General features: G+C 34.6%; 1 protein-coding gene across 5 annotated transcripts in view; it reads left to right on the top strand.

Moving 5' to 3' along the window:
- Positions 1 to 18,839, top strand: part of TTBK2 (tau tubulin kinase 2) — a 77,065-nt gene that overhangs the window by 10,601 nt on the left and 47,625 nt on the right. For 4 of the 5 annotated variants that reach the window (XM_068193389.1, XM_068193393.1, XM_068193390.1 and 1 more), the window contains exons 2-3: positions 11,836 to 11,995; positions 15,840 to 15,987. In XM_068193389.1, the coding sequence (XP_068049490.1) occupies positions 11,927 to 11,995; positions 15,840 to 15,987 (217 nt within the window). In that variant the 5' untranslated portion in view covers positions 11,836 to 11,926. Of the gene's footprint in view, positions 1 to 9,982; positions 10,007 to 11,835; positions 11,996 to 15,839; positions 15,988 to 18,839 lie in introns of those variants that run through there. The other variant, XM_068193392.1, reaches the window with a different exon arrangement.

An 18,839-nucleotide genomic window follows, 5' to 3' on the forward strand; every position in this document is an offset into this window, starting at 1 on the left:
CTCTTGTTCCTATCACCAGCTAACAGCTCAACAAAATTTCCAGGAACAGATTGTCCTTTTGTCAGCCTTGACAACTGATAGTGACCAACAAATGGATTAAAAAGCATACTTTTCCCCTGTTTTTTTCTGCATGCTGTAGGGTCTTGTATGCTTTTAAATATTTAATGATGTGGTAAAAGCCTAATCTCCTTGGGGGAGGAAGTTCTTTGTCACTAAAAGTGTGTGATCACTTCTCTAGCAAACAATGTAGAAATCTTTGTAGAATTCTTTCTTGTATGCAAGTAGTACCTTATCATAAATAGGTATAAATGTGCTGAATGAAATGAGGGAAAAAATGCCTTAATCCGAAACAAAGCAAGCTTTCATGGTATTGGATGTAGTCAGGATTTGCCTGTAATGTGTTTTCTATGGGAAAGGTAGAAAATATTAGAATTTAGTTAAAATTCAGAGATTCCTTAGGAAATTATATTGAGGAATATCCAACCAAAACCATTTAAAAAGTGAAAAGAATGTTAAGAGATATGAATATTGTATCAAGTAGCAACAAAATTATGGAAATTCTTGTTCTTTTTGTCATCAGTTTTACGCAGTAACTTATTTGTGGAAAGAGAGTCATAAGTCTTTCCAGTTCTTTTACAGCAATTGTTTATGGCTACTCATGAGCGATTTAATTTTTTTTGTAAATTAAACAAAGTATTGAGAGTTCATTGAAGTAGCAAAGTAGATACAAAAATCACATTTGTTGTGGGTTTTTATACGTTTGTTTCTCTTGAAACTCAGACATTTAGCAGTCTTAAATTTTTTCCCTGTCACCTATATAAAAATTGCCTTCATATATTTTGCAGCTGCCAGAAGTAACAACCAGTTTCTACATTAAAGTTTTCTTTCTATTCAAACTGTAACATTGCTGTATCTGACTGTCAGTGAATTAAAATGTATTCTGTGAATTTTCATTGTCAAAATTATGGCCCTGGGTGTCTTGCACCAACTTTATTAAGATGGAGATAGTCTTGAGGTTAGAAAATGTGTATTAATATATTGGTTCTCTGCATTCAAACTATCAAATTATTTGAGTATAAAAATTAGAGGCATTCCAAGTATTTTCTGAAGTTAGGTAGAGGGAAGAAAATCTGTATGGAAACACTGAGACAGCACTAAACCCAACACAAAGTGAAGGGAGAACATGTAAAATAGAAGTTGAAGCGATAGAACAAATGGTATTTGGAGTTCTTGAGTGTTTATAGTATTTTCTTTTCAAGATAACTTCACATAAGTGCCAGAAAAGAAGAGTTTACTTGGGTTGAATTGTTTTGCTTTATGATGCCATTCCCACAACATCTAGCTGGTCAAAAGTTTAAGGGAGGTAGCTTCTTTCAAGTAACTAACGGAAAATTATGCACAATATTTTGAGTTGCATCTCATCAGTTCAAATAATTTGAATTTATGTTGTTACAGGGAGCATAATTTCTCTGTCCTCTCTCCATCTTTCCAAACATAATGTATGAATGTAAAATTCTGGAGTAGAGTAAAGATCTGTATTCAACAGTAGTCATATGTGGATGCCTAAGGAAAAGTGCAAAATCACAGGTAATATAAATTATTCTTCCCTCTAGTTATTTTAATTTTTTTTAGTAAGGGACTTCTTGCACAAAATATACTTAATATGTATTTTCAGTAACGCACAGTACTTTTTTCATGTAGTTGTCTGTTGTTCACTTGAACCATTGTAAACTTTGGTATTCACAGTATCCTTCCACATGAAGTTGCACAGATTAGTTTGCCCTGAGTCTGGCTCCTGCTGACATATTTTTATTTTTTTTTTTTTTGTTCCTTTATTAAATGACATCATAAATAGCTGATTCCTAGCCAAACTCTCTATGTCCCTAATGATTTTGTAGACCTCTGTCAAGGACCCCTCTCTACTTCCCATCATCCCTTGAAAAAAATTGTAAGTCATTACTTCATGTGGAAACTAGTCTGTATCTCTGATTTCCCTGATTATCTTGTTATTTTTGGTTTTTTTTTTTTTTTTTTTTTTTTTTTTTTTAAATAGGAAGGGCTAGAATTGTATACAATACTCAAGATATTAGTGAACCATGGATATATACATGTTCTTCATATTGTCATCTGCTTTGTCTGAAGTCCTAAGATTAGATTTTTTTTGACTGCTATTTAGCAGTCAAATGCTATTTAGCATTTGGTTCTTCCCTTACTGAATATTTACTTACAATATTTCTTATTTCTTATATCGTAATAACAAGATCTTATTCTTGATTGCTAATAGTTTCTCATGTGTTTAATGAACAGTTAGCATATGTTCATGGGTTTAATAATAACAGGTTTTTTTTTTTTTCTGATAGACATAATTTTATATGTACACACATAGAACCTCATTTGCCTTTTTATCTCCTGGTCATGAAGTCACCCAGCAGTTTGTCTCAATTTTCCCTTTAATAGTTTGGATTGGAACTTTAAAGATCATCTAGATCCAACCCCTGCCATGGTTGCCAGGTTGTTCAAGGCCCCATCCAGTCTGTCTCCTTCTTTTGAGGGAGCGTTGTGTTTAGCTACCCAAGGAATCCATTCCAAATTTGAAAGCAGAGCTGTTAATGATCCAGATGGAAGATGATGAGTCAGGTTTTCTATATGTGAACACTTTGTGCAAAAATATTTTTTAATGGAGCCTGAGTGAAAATATTGATCTTAATAAATGATAACTCATCAGCCTAAAAAGGGTGCTCCCTGTGCTGTACTGTATATTTACAGATGATCTAGACAAGATGCAAATACTCAAATTACATAGTCTGGTGATACAAGAGTATTAAAATTAGCAGATATGAAGACAGAAGAACTGGAGAAAGACCTTGCTACTCTGAGGTAATAATGAATGAAAATTATCATAAAGCAGTTCACATAGGATAAATAATTTTAAAATGTTCAGTGGTGAACTTCATTCTTTTGAATGTGGTCTTGCAGGTTCTGTGAAAATAACAGGTTAGTGCTTACTACCAATGTTGGTCTCTACATCTCAGAGGGGATGTAATCGAACTGGAAAAAACACACAGGTGGTGATCAAAATTAGTGAAAGACCAAATAGTTGAGGAGGCATATGGTAGGGGTGTATTCCCTCTGTAGGACTGAAAGGTGAACAGGGAGCAACTATACACTGCCTTCCTGTACGAGGGTTAATGAACCTCAAATGTGACTAGCAAAAGACAAACTGGAAACAAATATGTGCTTCCCACCGCATGGAATTAGGTTACAATTTGCTTTACAAGTGTTATGCATGGTAACGTTTTCATGGTTCAGAAAAGTTCTGATGAACTTGAAGACAAAAAAAGTCTTAAATACCATCCTTGGCACTCTGTGTTTTGTGTCTCAGCTTGCTATATCCCCAGAAAATTTTCTGGCAAGGGTGATCATATGCTTTCTGTTTCTTTGTATTTTTCCCTAGACATCAGCAGCTGGCAGTAGTCAGGGACAGAAGATTGGACTAGGTGCATCTTTAATCTGATGGATCCTGTCTCTGTTTCTGATTAGCTGTCCGTGCTATCTGCTTTTCTCCTGTCTAACCTATTTTTTTTTCTGCCGCAAATTAAGTTGATATTTTTGGATTTGTCCCAACTTTAAATACCTTTGCCAAAATTCCAGGTATTAAAGAACCCGCCTTCCATTTCAAACCTTGAAGGACCTTGGATTAGGAGCTCAAGTTTCAGTCACTGTTGCTTGAAGCCGCCTTCAACTGCAGCTATAAAACAAGTGCATACTCTGACCAAGCCACATTGTTGACTGGAGCTCCTGTACCTTTGTAGTTTCCAGCACCAATATTTTTTAGGGACAAACTGGATAGGCAGTCTTAGATGAGATATACCTATCTCCTTGTAGTTTTGATGTTGCCTGAGCCCATGTGATTATTGTGGAATATTCTGTGAACAAGAGAGTCTTCCTGGCACTGTACAGAACCTCTCTCTACAGCCATGCTAAACTGAAGATAAAGTAGTAACTTGTGCTGCTCTGCTGGCAGTATATCATGTGTTTATTCACCTGCCTTAATGCCACCTTCCTTCACTAGAGCCAGGCACCAAGCCATTTCCCACCTCTCCTGTCATTTGGCAGTGCATCAGGATCAGGACCCACTTATGTGGTTGTGTCCTACCCTCTAGTGCTAGGGGTGTTGACAGAAGTGTTGAATTGGTCTTGGCAAGAGTGTCACTGTGGTTTTTTATCTTCTCTTTGTGCCTGACTTTTTTAGCATTCTTGATCTGCTGCTGAAAAGTACAATGCTCCTTGAACAACTGAGGTGTTACTGCATAAATGTGATGGTACTGTAATGTGATGGTGTGTATTTCCTCCTTAACTCTTTCAGGAATTGCTGTGTTGTGTGGCAGGATGGGTGTACCTTCCTCTCACTGAGGAGGCCTATCAGAGTTTTGTAGATGTCCTGCACAATGTGGACTCCCTCATGTTCCATCTTCCTGTCACTTAGGCTCTCTCGGAGTCATCCTGCTGTGTAGTAGTTGCTGTCCTCATTTCACACATTAGCAAAAAGAAGAGCTTTATTTAAGAGCTGTATTTAAGGAGATGGCATACCTATCTAGTCACAGCTAGTGTCCTCTCTTTATCACAATACTGCAGCAGATTTAGTTACGTGCCCTGAAGATAAGGATGCTAAGAGATCAGACATTACAGACTGAAAAAAGATCTTCTTCTCTGTTCTTTTTCCTGTTCTGCTTAGCAAGCAGTCAGGCTTCACTCACCATGTCTTTGTGATGTGCTTTATACACTGATATACCAAGAGAGTGTTCAGGTTTTGTTAGTGAGTCCAGGTCACTTCATGGCTGGTGCTGCAGGCTGAGCACAATGCTTTGAGAGCAGTCATGTGGCTGCCAGCTGAGCTGCTTCTGTGCCACTGGCAGCCCTCTTGATCACTTGAGTGCTGTCAGTGCAGACAACATTTTGCTATTCACATGCTGTCTAGCTGAACATCTCATCAAAGTTTCTCTGCCAATTTTCTTGTATTTTCAAAAAAGTTAAGTGTTATTCCCATTTATAATCAGGGTTTGCCCTGAACTTTAGTTATTTGGATGAAGCATTTAGCTGCGTATATTCCCTTGCATCATTCTCACACAGTTCTTAGCAGCAGCTCATCTCCTCTGTAAATTGTTATGTATCTACTCTGAGAAGTTTCATAGGCTTTGGAAGAAGTTCTTCAGAGCAGTGTATTGCTTTCCTTCTTGTCTCCTCTAGTTGTGTGTTGTATGCATGTGCTGGGCATTTATATTTTTCGTTTCTGAGAAAATGGCTTTATGAAATAATAGATAGCACTAGTCAAAAGGTCAAGAGTTTGGAGCATCTTAAAAGATCAATTTATGTTATTCCTTGGAATATAAATGGGGAATGATGATATGATATTCTGAGTTTATCATGAGAGAATGATTTACTGTTCCAACATTTCAAAAAACTGGAAGCAAAGATTTTAATTTTGCTGGTAAATCCAGACTATAATTAGTTTGATAACATAATACTGTGGCACTGTTTAAAATATCATAATTGTTTGACTTCAAGCTGTTTTGTTCAAAACCATGCTTCACTACCACTTTCCTACAATGAAAATTTTCCTAGGATCTTAAAAAATTATTGTTGTAAACCCTTGTGTAATTAAGGTTATTGCAGAACTGACTTTCCATTTTCAAGTTTCTTTGAAGAAGACTTGAGAAGTAAAACAAATTTTTATAGCAAAAATCCATGATTCTAGTTGCATTTAGGTTTGTTGTCAATACCATAGCAGTCTTAGTTAATCTAAGACACAGAAATACAGCTTTTCTTTTTGAAACAGGTGACACTTTTAGGGTTTTAAAATTAATTTTTGAGTAATTAATAAGGTTTCACAATCCTCTTTTTGATTTGGAACTCACTCGGAGATGTGGGAAAAATTGAGAATGAATTTCACTTCCCCAAGGATTAGGTTTTCACAACAGTATTAAAGGCTCTGCACCTGAGGTTGAAGTTCAACAACTGGTTCCACTTGAAAGCAACACAGTTGTCCAGCCTTTCCCTGTTCCCTATAACTAACTTATATTCTTTCTCTTTTTCTGACATAAGCCTTTGTGCTCTAGTGGGACCAATCAAATTAGGAAATTAACTCATACATCTGGAAAATGTGATGGTAAAAGTGTCGTGGATGAAATAATGTTTTTGATATATAACTCATTCTGATTCTTCCCTGACTGAATTTTTCTGGTTTTCTATAGGAAAGAAATTACATTCTGTTTCTCTGATAGGTGTCACAACCATATAATCTCTCCCTGTCATGTGCATGCAGATGCTTTCCTTTCTCTATGGCAAGATGTAGAGCACCCTTTATTTCAGCTGGTCTGATCAAGAAATACTGAAGTTTACTTCAATGCAAATTCTTTTAAGTCCAATTTAATTTTCAAGTTGTAAATTCTGTTTTGGACTTGAGGGTTTTGTGTGCCTAAAACTTCTATGGTTTTGCTACATGAATTAGTTGGTTTAGTGAAACATAATACATTCCTTTGATAAACTTTGCCTTACTTGGGTTTTCATAATATTTTGGTACTGAATTCTCTTGCAAACTGAAAATAGTGTGGTAGCTTGAAATATATATATATTTAAAATAAAACTTGAAACTAAATGTTATATTTTTAACTCTATCTTCCAACTGAGAAAATATCACCACCTTTGTAATAACAACTGCAGAAGTTGCCAGAAGGAAATACAGACTCTTTGGCAATAGCACAGAAGACAGTTGGGAGCTTTTCACACCTGGAATCTGCAAATGGTGATGAGTATTTTTGGCACCCAAGCACTTGAGAAAGGAAAACCTAAAATTACATTGGTTCCGTGTTGAATTTTTAAAAAGATTTTCTTCACAACCAGTACAGTTGGAAATTTAAGTCAAGGTTTTAAATTCAGTTTTCTCGTTGATGCAGTGAATGATGATTTTCAAAACACCAACTTTTAATTAATGTATTTAGAAAATATTCAGGTTTAAGTGTAGGATGGCTTTCTATTTGGATGTTCAAATAGACGAATTTAAATAATTTCTATCCCTAGAATTAACAATTTGAACACGTTCTTAGCCTGTCTAAGATAGTGGACTTTACCGTAAATGTGGTGAAATTAGGACATTTGAACATTTCCTGCCCTGATTTTCTCATTATGCTAGCCTTTTAAAATGTTCTTTGTTCCTTAAGTTCTGCTTAAAAATAGAAAATACAGAAATGGAAATCATCTAAGGTAGATTCTAGTTAATTTACTAGTTTTTTTGAATGAGCTGAAGGCAGGCAGGTAGAGTTCGTAGTATGCTCAGAGAGTTCCTAATAGCAAAAGGTTGATACTATTTCCATAGCGGGGGCAACAGGGCGTGTATTCCTTTCAATGGACAGAAGTAATCTTCTGTGCTCCCTTGCTTTGTCCTGGAACTTACAATACATCCATTTAGCCAAAATTGTCTGTGCTTTCTCAGCCTTAGGTCTGAATTTAAACATCTATACAGGCTGGCAAGCAGGGGTTGGCTTCACTTTAGGCTATCTCTAAGGGAATTATATACATGCATGCAAATTACATTAAAGGATTGCTTTTTTTCTGGAAATTTTGCACTGTGATTTTCAAATACCATATAATCTCTTAGTGTACTTGGATGGGGTAAATTAATCTTTTGCAGGGCTAATGTGTAGTTAAAATCAGTGAAAGTGGATAGAAGGGTTTTATATAATGGATGTCTGTACAATATTCTGGATATTAGCTCTAATGCTCCTTTACCTGTTCTTGTTTTATACTGCAATCAGTTTCCAGCAGAGGCTTATGTTATGGAACAATCTATCCTCATTGTATTGTCCTAGTTACTCCATGACCTCTCACCTGGAAATAAATTTGAAAGAGGGCTAATTTCTTTCACTGTAGTTGTGTTATCTTGAAAAGTTCCTCTGAAGTGACAAACTGATCTGGTAAGAAAATTGATGAGTTAACAAATACAGAATTTTATGAGATATATTGCAATTAGAGTGGCTGTTACTTTTTTAGGAGAATTGTAAAGAGGTGTTTGTTGTGCTGAAAATGGCCTTGCTGCACCTAAAAAACTGCACTGCTAAAGGATTCATTTGTTGAATGAGTAAGGGAAAGTGTGCACCTTAACTGTGTGTCATTAATTATTCATCTGCTTCAGTAGAACACAAAACATGCTGGAGCTTTCTTAAATTGTTAACAGCATTGTAGCCTGTTAAAGAGCTATGCTGAAAACAATGTGTTTCAGTAATACAAATACAACTGTATTTACTTTTAATTCATCTGTGAAATTTGGAATGGGCCAAAGAATCTGAATTCAAATCCTTCCAAATTCAGAGAAATTTCAGTTTCAATCTTGACCTGAGAACCACATCCAAAGAGTGCATAATTTATGTCTGTCCAAAAGTCCTTTAAATGTAGTCATCTCTAGTAATGTCCTTTTCTTCTGTATAAATCTGGGGAAGGTGATTGTAATCTAAATTGCACCTACGAGGACACACTTTATCTGTTATTAGGTAAGGAATATAAAGATATTTATCCAATGCAGTACATCAATAATTAACAGATTTGCAGATTATACAGTGTTAAGAACATTAGAGAACACATCAGAACAATGAAACTCTGCCTAGATCAGATTGTAAATAAGGTCTTTAAAAACCATATTCTTGTAGCAATGCCTGAGTGTAAGGATGGAGGTGTATAAGCATCTGATAGTGTTGTGGTTTAGCAAAAGTATAAAGCACTTTCCGACTTAAATTAGGGAAATAAGACTTCTATCACAAAGAAGTAATAAGAAAAACACTTTTCTCCATATTAAGAATTGGTATGATATAGTCTAATTCAGTGTGGATGTTGAGCTCAATGTTGCTGTCCATACCACAAGAAAAATGTGGAGAAAGGAGAGGGGTTTTGAAGGAGGACCATATAAAAGACCCATGGCTGTGAAGGAAGGCTTAAAACTAAATATATTAATTTACAGGAAGTTAAAAAAGTATGTTTAGATGTTTAAATGAAGTGAAATTACTGGAAATGGAATTTGGTTACCAAAACTGTAACCAAGTTGTGTGGTAAAAAGTTAAAATTAAATGTATTAAACCTTGAAACAAAGCAAGTTATGTTTATTGTGAGGAAAGAAACATACACAACATATTAGCAGTGAAGAACTTTGGAGTCTTACATATTAGTGTGTGCTAATTCACTGAAAGGGTTTGAAGTTATGAAGTAGCCCAATCAGATAAAAGTTTGGACACATTTCAAGCCTTCTGGCCTTGATATTTGTCACTGAATCCTTCTGCTTTGCTTGAAGTCTTGAATACATGAGGATTCTTCAATTTTACTTCAGCATGTTTGTAATGCTTGCAGTTGATTATTAAGCTTCAGGAGGAGCTTAGTACCTTTTCTTCAAGGGCTCACGAGAGAACTTTTTCCTCCCATGCATGACTGTTCAATGGGTCCTGGTGCTTTATTGCTTTGAATACCTGGTTTTGATGATACAGAATAGATATGGTTGCTTTGTAATGATCTAGGATTTAACAAGGAATTAGTGTATTAGAATAGGATTGAGGAATTGTGTACAAATGAAGATTTTGTTACCCTGGCCATGTCGATATGACATACAATAATAAACTTCTACAACAATTCTTAAAATACAGGGTGTTTCTTTGAATGTATGTGTTGGACCTTTGCATTCTGGGCCAGTTGCTGATGTTCTGTTAGTCTGCTCAAGAATCCACAAATTAACAGCTCTCAGAAATACTTGTCAGAGTTGTGACTAAAAATTGTAAATTTAAATGTATTAAAAAAAAAAGTTAAGTATCAAATCAGGAATCAAGTCAAGGCTGATAGCAGAATTAACAAAAAACTTTGAACTGTCATATCTTTGATTTAATAAAGCATCTACTTTTCCTAATGTGATGAATTTTGCTCATGTTTGAAAGCTTCAGCAAAAATCTGACTTGTGATTTTAGATTTTGCTGTGGTGAGATGAATCGTTTCACCATTACTTGTTTTAAGCAAATATCAGGAAGAAAAAAACCCTCTTGAAGTTCCAGTATAGAAGTGAACTATTTATTTGTCAAGACCAACCCATGCTTCGATAGCAGGTGGTGGAAAGAGAAGCAAACATTTGAGTTAAAATGGGGAAAAGAGGAAAAGTCACTGTATGTGCTTTAAAGGATGTATTTTTGGAAATATACCTTTTCCCCTTCATTAGTGGGTTTTTGTTTCGTCTTTGTTCTTGACTGTGTTATGATAATTCTGTTAGAAAGGACAGTGAGTGTGGTCTGTGGTTAGTAATGTTAAGGGGTCCACATAAATGGCTCTAGTTCTTTTTAGAATTTTGACCTTATCTGCAGGGGAGAATTTACTATCACTGGTAGAATTTGAATTGATTAAATTGCAGGATTAATGCTGTTACTCACAATACACAATCTTAATTTGGTTTCCCTTCATTTGTTTGAATAAAACCAATTTAGGTTATGTATTCTGAATGAACACTCCTTTACAGGCACGTAATGCACTCTCATTGGATGTAAATTTAGATCCTCAACTAATCCAGATTTATGTTTCTCCAGAGGTGTCTGTTTTATCTGGAGTTGGTTCAACTGTCATAATGTCCAATTGAAGCAAAAAGGCGTAAATATAATATGAAAAGGAAATATCAAAGAACATGGAAAAAAACTGCAGTTACTGTTGTGTCAAACAAAAGTTTGTCTTAAAAAGCCAGGTTGTTCAAGCAGTGGAGTGTTTACTAAAAAAGCATAATTTAGTCTCAGTAGTAAAACTGGCAGTTAGCCACGTGGTAGGCCATACTGCTGATTTAAATCAGAATGTTTTTACCAATTTTGCATATCATATGTGTGTTGATTCAGGGAGAGAAGCATTGTTCACTTGCAGTTATGCTATTTTAAAAGCCATAGAAATAACCTAAAGCAAATATACTTTTCAAAGAGTATTGTCTTTGGATAAGAAGGCTTATACAAAGAGTTACATTTGTTTAATTACACCAGTGAAACAATAAGCACAGTTCTAGAAAAGCTTAAAGAATTGAAATAAGCTTTTAATTGGTTGTAGTAGTTGCTGATGGGAGCCATTATGGATATGCTAATCTCCAAAGTACAATTTATTATAATGATATCTATAATCCAATTCAGCAATGATTGCTAAAACCAGAAAATTAAAAAAAATAAACTGTCAGAATTACCAAAGACAGGATTTTTTCCTTACCAAAGACAGCTGTTTATAGCCTGAGATAATTGTACTTTAGATGTATTTAATCAGAAATAATCCTAGATATGTGAAGCACATTGTAAAATGTAAAGTAATCTGTATGCATGGCAACTGAAATTTAAGTATCTATTTTTAACACAGTAATTTTTGGTTAATATTATTTTAATGTTATATAGTACCATAAATTAATTAAACAATTATTAAATAAGTTATTAATTAGTTTGTTTAATTAATTACTAATTTTAAAAGGAATTATTAAAATTAAGTTTGAAAGTAATTATACCTTGCAGCAGCTTGAAACTGCAATTTGAAATTTGAAACTGTGGAATATACCGCTGAAAATGTTTAAGTTCATTAGTTCTGTATTGAGATTGGTATTGGAGATTTGGGAGAGAGCAAGTTGGAAAATTAAGAAAGGCTATCCTTGAATTTTTTTCTGTACTGGAAACTGTTTTGCTAGAATTTCAACGTTAGTCACTGTGGGGTACAAAAACTAGTTAAGGTGTTGAGTGAGAAACACAACTTTTGCTGTATTTCTTGTTATTCTGTTAATCACTGAGTTCTGCTCTGTTTCTGCAGTGACTGGTTAAATGGAAGCCATTCCTGAGATCTGGATGGTTTCTACTGACGCAGACTTTGCATAGCAGCTCCATCACCTCAGGAGGTTGCAATGAGTGGAGGAGGGGATCAGCCTGACATCCTCAGTGTGGGAATACTGGTCAAAGAAAGATGGAAGGTGGTGAGTATGCCTTCCTGCAATTCTGTATCTTCTTTGAAACATGTTTTTAGAAAGAAGTGGTTTGTGCTTTGAAAGTAATTTCAAAATTCTTGTGAGATATATTTTGCTTAATACTTAATTAAATTGTGAATGGGCTTTAAAACTACTTGTTTCTCTTACCCTACTTTAAAGAAAAGTTATGAGAATTTAAAGTGGGTTATTTTTTTTTTTTTCTGATAAGGACCTAGGAGAGCTCTTAAATCCCAATGTAGTGCCTGATCATAGCACAACTGGAAGAGTACTGTCAGTATATTGAACCCAGTGAGCCTGTGATTGTATCAGTCTGTCTTGGAGATCAGTCAGATGCCCTCCCCTGAAACAAGTAGGTTTGTGAGATATGTTACTCCTTATAGGAAGATCTTTCAGGGCCTTGCTGCTCTTCCTTTTGTTTGTTGGATTTTATGGCATAGATTTATTCTCAGGTGATTTGTATTCGCTTGACTGTGTGCCAGCATTGGCTTTGCCATAAATAGCTCTGTTCTCTTTTGCTGTTCATATCCTTGATTTGCATCTTGAGGGAAATAGTATCCATTTGAAGCTATTTTTGCTGGGAGAAACAGGCTGAGTTCTTGTAGTTCCTTCTCCATTCCTCTGATCACTTTGGTTTTTTTACTTAGAATAAAAATATAAGGGAAAAAAAGGCCAGTTCACAATAGAACGTTTAGAGCATCTGTGTGTGTGTAGTAGGCTGTGAATGGATTCTGAATTGCTTACTTTATATTACTCTCCTATTTCAAGTTTTTGAGAACTGTAAGACTGAACATAGAAGATACAAATTCATCATTAATTTTAAATTCGTAAGAGAGAATGATTTCAACTGTCTTGCACCCTATCTTTCATTTAAATATGCAGGAAGCTGATACTAACTTTGTGTAGGGAATCTATGTATTTCCTTTTAGATAAATAGAACCTAAATAATAATTTCTGGAGTATATGTATTTGTAAAATACCTTCTAATATTTAATCTCAATACAGCAGTGAAGTAAAACCAGCACAGTCTTGAATCAGATCAAATAATATAAAATACCATTTTATATACAATAATATACAAAATACAATTGGTAATAACATACTAATATATTACTATCCACAAAACCACTTAGTTGTCTGATGTGTGCAGCAGTAGCTATGTTTTCTTCAGGTTCATTTTCTTTCCTATGTAATGAAGACTGCTGATGATATAAGTGTCTTCTGGAAAATTTTGAAAGCAGGCTGAAGTTCATTTCATGTAATTATACATTTTCACTTGTATGTTTTCCAGATCAAGTATTACAGGTAGATGAGTGCCAAGTACTTCCTGTGGGTAGCTCTTCAATTTCTTATCTTCTGTAGCAAACTTTAAGGATTTCTTGATGGCATCTAAGGTGATAGACTTCCTGAATTCAGGATTTCATAAGACTGTCTCCCAGCAGAAGAAACTGAAATGTGGTTTTTGGATTTTTTTTGCTGTTGAGGACCTTGTTCACTGCAGTTGTGAAAACCTTATCTAAAATTTTTGGACATGAAAGTTTTGAATACCTATGTTCAATTAAATTTAATTTTAACCTAGACATTATTTTGGGTGATTATATTGTGAAAAGTAAGCATAAAAAAACATTATAAAATATTTTTCCCCAGTGACAACCCCCTTCTCTAGTGGTGTCTGTTAGCATTTGCTTTTATCCTTTGTTGTTGCCTTTCCTCATGCCTCTTTTTTGCCTTTGAAACATTTATTACAATCCCGACTTGGAGAAACTTGCTGGTAATGATAATTGATTTTAGATATGTTTCAAAATGCCATTCAATAGTGTAGTAGTGTAAGCAAAGGTACCGAGATAAAACTTGTTGGAAATTGTATGCTTTAGCCTGGAAGCATATAAAGGCACAGAAGTCGAAGACAGAATGGAGAGAAAGAGTTTGGGGTGTGAGATGCTGAATGCAAAAAGAGAAGGCTGAAACTAATGAACAAAGTGGGAAATTGTAATGCAGGTGTAAACAAGGGCGTTGTGGTCCTCCTCAGAGGTAAAAGATGTTGAGCAGATGTGACAGGAGGCCAGTATGATTGAGTGGTCACCACCTGTGTGAACTGGAAAGCAAAATGCAAGTGAACAGAAGGTGGGAACAGGGATGGGCTGCCCAAGATGACTGTGGAAATGTTGCCTCTGTGTAATGAATATTTGGGAAATCCAGAGCTCAGCTGGCAGTTGTGACTGGTGAAGGATGTGAAAAGGAACAAGAAAAGCTTCTATAGGGATGTTGGCAAGAAAAAACCCAAGGAAAATACGGACTCATTGTTGAATGTGTGTGACTCAGTGACAAAGGATGTGGAAAGTATTTTTTCTACAATCAAAGAGAGGTTAATTTGTGCCTGGAACTAATGAGTGGTGTAATTATTGGGTGCATGTTAATGATTCTGGTGTACTTTAGCCGAGGATATAAATTGATCTGTTTATTTTGTTACTGTGGTGGTGGTTTTGTTTGTTTTAAATTTATTTTAAGCACATATGCAGAGAAACAATGCTTTCAAAGACAATCTTTTGTGGTCTGGCCATTTCTTAAAGCTGGTAAATGAAGTTAGATGATAAACGTGACTATATTTGTAAGGTGGTGAGGATATCTGTGTGGTTGTGTCACCTCTTTCCTTTTCTTCTCACCTTTTCCACCATGCATTCTCACTGGTGTGCTTGTACTATGCTTAAAAGTCATGTGTTATCTGTTATCTTCTTTATTCATACAGCCTAGGCTATTTTAAAAAATGTTTTTCCTGCTCAGTTGAATGTCTGATGGTGTTGATTAGGAGACATTAGATTACTTTTCAGAATCTGAAGATATGTCAGCATATTGCTGCTCTCTAGAACCCTGGACAGTTTAGATGAAATTTTATACAGTGTAGTCATATAATGTTAGCAACTGTATGTTTTCAGATGACATTTAAAAAACCATGTTAGTCTTAGGGTAAATTCTTTTTTGTCTCCTTTTCTCTTTTATCAGCTTTAGAATGTTAGCCAGGGGAGGCTTTTTGTGAAACAACAATGACATTTTTGATATTGAAAACCAAAGAAGTGTCTGTTCCCCATGACCACTTAAAGCAGAGTGAAAAAAACATCTTTTAATATTTGCTCTGAATGTAGTGCAAACTAATTAGTATGCCATGAGCATTCTTTTTACCTCTTTCTTGCACAGATGAAACTTTCAGTGCTGCAAGTTTCTTGAGTCTGTCTGTTAATAAGAGTGATATTGGTGAATTGTAAGTGAATGTGAGTAACATTTGAGATGTATATTCAAAGATAATCTTAGCCATTTCTAATAATTTATGATTTAGCTGCTGTGTGTTAAGTCACTCCATATAATAGAAAATACTGTCTCTTTTCAGGAAGTCCAAGAACTTGCATAACTTTTTACTGTTATTATTCAGTGTGCATATTTCTGAAAAGAGAAAAAGATGGCATATTTTAAAAATGTCACTGTGCATTTGTATCTGAAGATCTCTGGGGTGTGTGTGACTATTTGAGGAAAGACTTTATTCAGCATGCTGACTTTGCCCAGATTCATGCTGGGAATACTACTGCACTCTTCTATTATGCTATATACAATAGTGCAGATGGGGATCAGATGTGTTCTCTTCCAAACTGTGGTTAGCCATACCTTGGTCAATTATTCAGTAGCTCTTTTATGTACTGAAGGATATAATTATTATTTTAAAATCTATTTGTAATACAACAGCGTTTGCAGTATGACAGGCAGAACAAAGAAGTATTGCTGTTTTATTTTCTTTCTTCTCCCCTCTTTAAAATATGTTCTTGTTCTTTCTTTTTCCTCAATATAGTTGAGGAAAATAGGAGGTGGAGGATTTGGAGAAATTTACGATGCACTGGACTTGCTTACTCGGGAAAATGTTGCACTGAAGGTCGAATCAGCTCAGCAGCCAAAGCAAGTGCTGAAAATGGAAGTAGCTGTGTTGAAGAAGCTGCAAGGTAGGGCTGTACCTTCCATATGTGAGAAGTAGAATGTCAGTGTGTCTTCTTTAAAAAATAATTGTGATTATAATAATATTTTTAGTAAATATTTCCTATATTCTGCATATTCTTGGTAAATGATTATTAAAGGTGGAATAGAAGCTCTTTCAGATTCTGAAAGTTTTGCTACAGTGAAGCTTTTGTTTGAAATGGGATGATAAGAAAATAAAAAGAGCAACAAAAATAATTCAATTGCAGCAAAAATCTCGGTTCAGATTTACTTTATTCTGAATCCATATCTTTTTGTCTTTTGCTCTAGACTTTGTTATTATTCTTGTTTTTATTTTTTCTTCTAAGATTTTTTTTTCTGTACTAAGTAGCATTGAATATTTGAGGGTCCTTCACATAGAATATGTGTTAAGAATATTTGTTTTCTTTGCTTTGCAGAGAATCCTAATACTGAAATAGGAAACATACATTAAAAAATCCCCACAAGCAAAAGCCCCAGCTTTAAAGTACTGTGACTTGTATGAAAAAACTACTGGCATGTAAAATCCTGAAATACTTCCAGGCTTCAATTCCTTGAACCAGAGTTCGAATAGTCACACTTTCTGTACCTTCAGATACTTTAATGAAGCTATCAATACAGAGAAATATGTAGTGGCTTCTCTTCATTGCTTTTTACAACACAAGATTACAGAAAGAAAGTTTAAACAGTGACTTTTTCTTTAAAAATTATTATTTTTAATCTGGAAGATTTTGAATAATACATGCATTCCTGTCAGCAGGCCAATTTTTCCAAACTCTTACTTTGAATAAAACAAAGTCTGCATGACATATGGTGCTGCCTAGTGAGCTGTAAAGGTCACACTGCAGCAGGAATTGACAGCCTCTATAGATTTAAGAGGGCAAGCATGTCACATGTTATGATGGTAACAAACTGTTCCTACGCTTTTGTCTGTTTCAAGGATTTCACTAAAACATCTAGTATTAAATAGCTGAGCAGTGAGATTTTCTTTGAATTTTAAAGTTTCTAGTCCAGAGATTAATAGTAAATTTCAGTATTGCCAATTGAAAGATTGGAAAACATTTGTCAGGGTTCTTGAAAGAAATTATCCTAAAGACAGTGAGTTTTGAAGAAAAATACTTTGTTACTCCTGGTGTTTTTAAACATTCAGAATTAATTTTTCCAAGAGTTGGTGGGTTTTTTTTCTGCACACATGAGCTTGATTCTATTTTGCAAAACCCAGAGTCTTTAAAGTGGTATAGATGAAACAACTAAATGATAAGGAAATTTATAGAGGTGAAAGAAAGCACTGCAGTTTGGTAGCACTACAATGCCAATGTATTTATGAAAACATGACCTTATATAGCACTGTGTAACTGGAGTGCATTTTAACTTTCTACTGTAAATTACAGTATGGTGGATTTTCAGTTAAGATATTAGAAAAGGGATTTTTTCTTAGTCAAAACTTTTTTATATTTTGAAATACATGTGGAAAAAAATAATGAAATAATATTTATGTGTGAAAATTTGCCACAGGGCCTCACAGAAGTTATACTCTCAGAGGAATAGTTAGGAAACTATAATTCCAAGCAGCCCAAGTCTTCCTGCAGAAGAGTCTTTGGTTCTATTGAATCATGGGAAACGTCTAGATAAAAAGAGCAGAATAATGAAACATATGAACAAAAGATCCACTGAGACAAATAATCCACAGAATATATAATCCAAATAACTATTTCTGTTACTTATTTTCTCAGTATTATTTCTCTGAGCAAATAATAAATAGAAGCTTTTGTATAACTGAAAACCAGATTTTATACCAGATCTTTGGAAATAACACTTTTGACAATCTTTCTTGTGAGAAAACAATCTAAATATATTATTACTTACATTTTGTATCTTGTTGCTGACTTGCACAAAAAAAAAGTTGGTGGTGATAGTAAAACTAGAGGTTACCTCTAGTTGCTGTTGTAGAAGTTTACACTTAATGCTGTTACTGCTCTGGTTTTAGACAGGGAATGTTGTAGGTGATCAGTGAAGCAAAGACAGTGAAGAGATGGGTCAAGTGAACCTTTTGCGTGTATTGTGATTTATAATTTGCACAGATACAGTACTTTAGTTTTACATGCAGCTTTTTTTATCCATACTTGGAAGGATTTTTTATTAAATAAGATTATGGTAGAGACCAATTTATGTTTTACCGGAAATCTTTGCTCCTAGGAGCCATTTGCATTAATTTCTTTACCTTCACAAGTTTCATTATGGAAGAGCTAAAAATTTGAAGCATAGGGAAAATGAAGAAAAGTGGACAAGAAGGGGAATGGAAAACACCTTTATAATTGATTCTTAAAGATTTTTTATTATTATTCTTAAATGCTTTTTTATCATTTAGAAATTAGTCGTATTTTTGACAAGTTTTTTCTTTTCATGCAGATTCAGACCAGGTGATATTGTAAACAGTTATTTTAGGATATTTTTGTAGCAACTCTGTATTAGCATATGCCCTCTGAGACCAACTTTTATCTTGTTTTTCTATCCCTTTTTGGTGTGTGTGTATGTATGTATATATATTTATATATATAATTACTCTCCTTTTCCCAAAGGACTTAGGTTCTGTTCTTGCAAGGTGTTCTAGTCACATTGGGCATAGAGAAGAAGGTGTAAAATTGCCATGAAAATCCTTTTTATTTCAAATATTTGAAAAGTTTCCTCTCTTAATAATGAGAGACAATGAGCTTGCAGTGTTGATGAAGATTTTCTTGATGTGTGGATCTGATTTTTTAAAAATATTGCACAGTTTGTGGAATAGTATGAAGAAACAGTCTTTTAGAAGAGAAGAAATGGGCAGGTGTGTTCTTCTATTCTA

The sequence above is a fragment of the Anomalospiza imberbis genome, chromosome 6, assembly GCF_031753505.1.
Source record: "Anomalospiza imberbis isolate Cuckoo-Finch-1a 21T00152 chromosome 6, ASM3175350v1, whole genome shotgun sequence".
Taxonomy (NCBI): domain Eukaryota; kingdom Metazoa; phylum Chordata; class Aves; order Passeriformes; family Viduidae; genus Anomalospiza; species Anomalospiza imberbis.